Below are 4,295 nucleotides of genomic sequence, written 5' to 3' on the forward strand. Positions count from 1 at the left end.
GTTTACTATTTGCTTCCGCTGAGCATATTGGTTTTCATTTAAACATATTGATGGTATTTATTTAATAATTGAGAACTTTATTTAGAAACTTGTACGGGTTCAATGTGATTAGTGGCTCAGTGCTGGTACGTCACACGCCTAACAGGGACACTCGCTAGGTGGTATTTTGGGGGTGTGACATCGATTCTCTAGCATCCTTCCGCTGGAAGTGTTTTCTAGACTACTATAAAGGTTATCATCAAGTACAAATGAAGGAGGAAGACAAATATAAAACGGCCTTCCGCACAAACAAAGGTATTTTTTTCTACACGAAAATGCCTTTTGATCTCCGCAACGCGGGGGCTACTTACCAACGGTTGATGGATAGAGTCTTTGGAGAAGATATTGGCCTAACAGTAGAAGTTTACATGGATGACCTCGTCATCATGAGCCAAGAAGAAGAGTCTATGCTTGCAAACATTCAGCGCACCTTTGACTCCTTGCACAACGTTAATCTAAAGCTGAATCCAACAAAGTGCTCCTTCGGAATGGAGGAGGGCAAATTTCCTAGGGTTCATAGTAACCAAAGACGGCTTCAAGGTCAATCCAGAGAAAGTAGAAGCCATTCAACTAATGCCATCACCAACAACAGTTAAAGAAATGCAACGCCTTGCTGGTCGCTTAGCAGCACTCAACAGATTTTGGGCAAATCACGCCGCCAAATCTTATCCATTCATCAGCACGTTGCGCAACTGCGCCAAAAAGAGTCATTTCCAATGGACAACAGAACCGGAGAACGCTTTCCAACAAATGAAGGAATGTCTGATCCAGTTACCAACCTTAACAGCACCACGAAAGGAGGAACCATTAGTCCTATACCTATCCGCAGCAGAAGTAGCAGTCGGCGCGGTATTAATGGTAGAAAGGGATACCGTTCAAACTCCGATATACTATATCAGCAAAATGTTAACTGGACCACAGACACACTATTCTATGATAGAGAAACGTGTCCTTGCACTTGTTCACGCATCGCAGAGGCTGCGATGATATTTCTCTGGACACATTATCACCGTCCTTACAAATTATCATATAGGATAAATTTTGTTTAAGCCAGATGTGGCGGGGCGGTTGGCCAAATGGGCTATCTAGTTAGGAGGACACAACATCCTGTACAAACCTCGACCAGCTATTAAGGGACAAGTCTTAGCGGACTTTGTCACCGAAGTTCCCATTGATAAAATCCAAGAATGCGAGGCAATCCAAAATCCTACCCCAGTCTTCGATGACAGGGTTTGGAATCTACACACAGATGGCGCCTCAGACGATGATAGTGCAGGCGCAGGTCTTCGCCTGGTTAGCCCCGGCAACCACGAGCTCACATACGCAATACGCCTGGATTTCAAAAGTACCAACAATGAGGTGGAATATGAAGCATTTCTTGCGGGCCTCCGTCTGGCACTCAAGATGGTAGCAAAGAACCTCGAAGCGCATGTCGATTCCAACTTAGTAGCAGAACAAGTCAACAGCCATTACGATGCTAAAGGCGAAGCCATGGCTCTATATTTGGAACAAGCAAGAATCCTTATCAACCAGTTTCAAACCTTCAAGATAGTCCACATCAACAGAAGTGAAAATAAACACGCGAACGCGCTAAGCAAACTCGCTGCTACAAGCTTCAGACACCTCGCGAAAGAAGTTCGCATCGAGGTATTATCTAACCCATCTGTTCCCTTAAGACAAGTGAACATCATAGAGGTCGGGAATCCATCTTGGATGTCGCCAATCATTACATACTTGCAACATGGGATCCTTCCAGAAGAAAAGGCGGAAGCCAGGAAAATTCAACACAAAGCATTAAACTACGAAATGGCGGACGGTATCTTATACCGCAAATCATTCATGGGTCCACTTTTACGATGCGTAGATAAGACTGATGCACAATATTTAGTCAGTGAAATTCATGAGGGGTTATGCGGAATCCATGCAGGCCCGCGCATGGTGGTTGCAAAGATTATCAATACAGGCTATTATTGGCCAGGTATGCACGTAGATGCAGTGGAACTATTGCGCAAGTGTGCGGCATGTCAGGCCATGCCCCAAAAACGCTCCGCCCAAAGAACCCTCTGGTCCAGTTACTTCAGCCTGGCCTTTTCAGCAATGGAGCATCGACCTCGTCGGCCCTTTCCCCGATGCGCCCGGCGCAATCAAGTTCATAGTAGTAGCAGTAGACTACTTTACCAAATGGGTAGAAGCGAAGGCTCTCGCATCGACTACAGCCATGGCGATTCGCAAATTCATCTGGGAGCACATTATTTGCCGATTTGGGTTACCATTACGCATCATCTCTAATAACAGTACAAACTTCACATCAGAGGACTTACAAAACTGGTTCAAAGAGATGAACATTGAACACAGTTTCGCCTCTATGGCGCACCTACAAGCGAATGGGAAAGTTGAGAGTGTGAATAAACAAATAGTGGATGGCATCAAGGCAAGGCTAGGGACCGCACGTAGGGGGTAGGTGGACGAGCTCCCTAGCATTTTATGGGCTCACCGCACCATGCCAAAAACCAGTACAGGCGAAACTCCATTCAGCCTCGTCTATGGTTCAGAAGCGGTAATACCAGAAGAAGTTGGCCTCCCATCACCATGCATGATCGCCATGGAAAAACAAGACAACGAGCAAGAACGGCGACTTGATCTGGACCTTCTCAAAGAACGGCGCGAGAATGCAGCTATTGCAGAAGCCAGGTATAAATCAAAGTTAGAGAAGTACTATAACGCTCGGGTACGTGTTTGCACCTTTGTCCCAGGGGATTTCGTCCTGCGCGACAATGAAGCATCCAACGCGGAGAAACCAGGAAAACTAGCGCCTAAATGGGAGGGACCATATACCATCCATGAAGTTCTGGGTAAAGGCACATATACTTTAAAAAGGCTTGATGGAATGGATGTACCACGCACCTGGAACGCTCAACAACTACGCAGGTGCTACATGTAACCAGCCTAGCCATCTCACACAATAGCTGAACACATGCGCAGGAAACATAATTATTCTAGTTATTCACTTTGTATCCATTGGCCTCGCGCCTTATCAATACAAAGCTTACCCTTATATGTTCTATTTCTTATTACAAAATGCATGTAATTCCTTTTGGTACGCGCAAAAACACTATGGTAAAACATTATAAGTATCATGAACCGTTTAATGGATACAAGTCCCGCATACAATCCAGACATACGTTCACACATGAGCTCAATACCATCTTTATTCGCTTTACCTAAACAAAGTAATTATACACATGCAAGACATTGTAATCCAAACATATAATATATTCAAAACAATTACTTGCGTACCAAACGCAATAGCAAAAATCTATATGCACAGTTGTGCATCAAAAAGTTACTTGTGCAACAAAGCACATTAGCAAAATATACAAAGCACAACAGTGTATCAAAACAGTAGTTACAAAGTAAACAAACTAAACACCTGGAAACATGGCCAACACCTCTGCAGAGGTATATATTGCTTCACTATACCATTCCAAAGGGTGAGGATCGACAATCCACTAGTTGCCATCACCCCCCACAGATGCCATCTGAGTTCCGGCTGGAGCTACAGAACGCCGATCACTCCGACGCCGTTCATACACTATCGAACAACCGCCTCTCCAGCCAACCGGAAAACGCTGGGTCAAAATAGTCACCGACAATCCGGTAACCCTTTCATCATTATCACCTCTAATACGAAGGGAGGAAAAATTTTCTCTTGTAGATGAATAGGGAGCGGTGTCAAGAAATCCTCCCCTATCAGCAACCCTTTCCGGTGGCAAGCTTGCAAGAAGAAGCAAAGCTTCAGCAGCATCGAAGGTCCTCAAAATTTCAGAAATCCTCCGAGAACGAAATTTTCGCCTGGTTCTCATATTTGCCAAATCAGGTAAAATTTCAATAATCCCCATTTGAATATATAGCTAACCAAGTTGACGTCAGCATCGTTAAGAGGAATCGCAGAAGTTATGATGATTAACGTCATGTCAACACTTTATGAAACGGCGGCATCGCAGTAATGATCCATTTAATTAAATGATCTCTGACAGCGCCTACACGCATTCCCAGAAGCTACAGTTCAGTAAGAAGGTGATAAGTCAAAACACCTGTTCATTTCCTGCTCTATGGCACACAAGGGCACGTGACTCCAGACAATTCATGATTAAAAAGCACTTCATTCTAAAATAATGAACAGTTCAAATCAAGAAATCTCTTCCCCAAGAGGATTCTTCATTTTTCGCGCCCAAAAACTCTACAGCAAGAATTAC

At 44.2% G+C, this 4,295-nt stretch overlaps 1 protein-coding gene across 1 annotated transcript; it reads left to right on the plus strand.

Moving 5' to 3' along the window:
- Positions 1–755: 755 nt before the first annotated feature.
- Positions 756–2,500, plus strand: LOC110925337. Its single transcript, XM_022169292.1, has 3 exons — positions 756–888; positions 1,289–2,017; positions 2,112–2,500. Exons 1-3 carry the CDS (start codon positions 756–758, stop codon positions 2,498–2,500), a joined length of 1,251 nt encoding a protein of 416 aa, XP_022024984.1.
- Positions 2,501–4,295: the final 1,795 nt, after the last annotated feature.

This window comes from Helianthus annuus, chromosome 8, assembly GCF_002127325.2.
Source record: "Helianthus annuus cultivar XRQ/B chromosome 8, HanXRQr2.0-SUNRISE, whole genome shotgun sequence".
NCBI classification, from domain to species: Eukaryota; Viridiplantae; Streptophyta; class Magnoliopsida; order Asterales; family Asteraceae; genus Helianthus; species Helianthus annuus.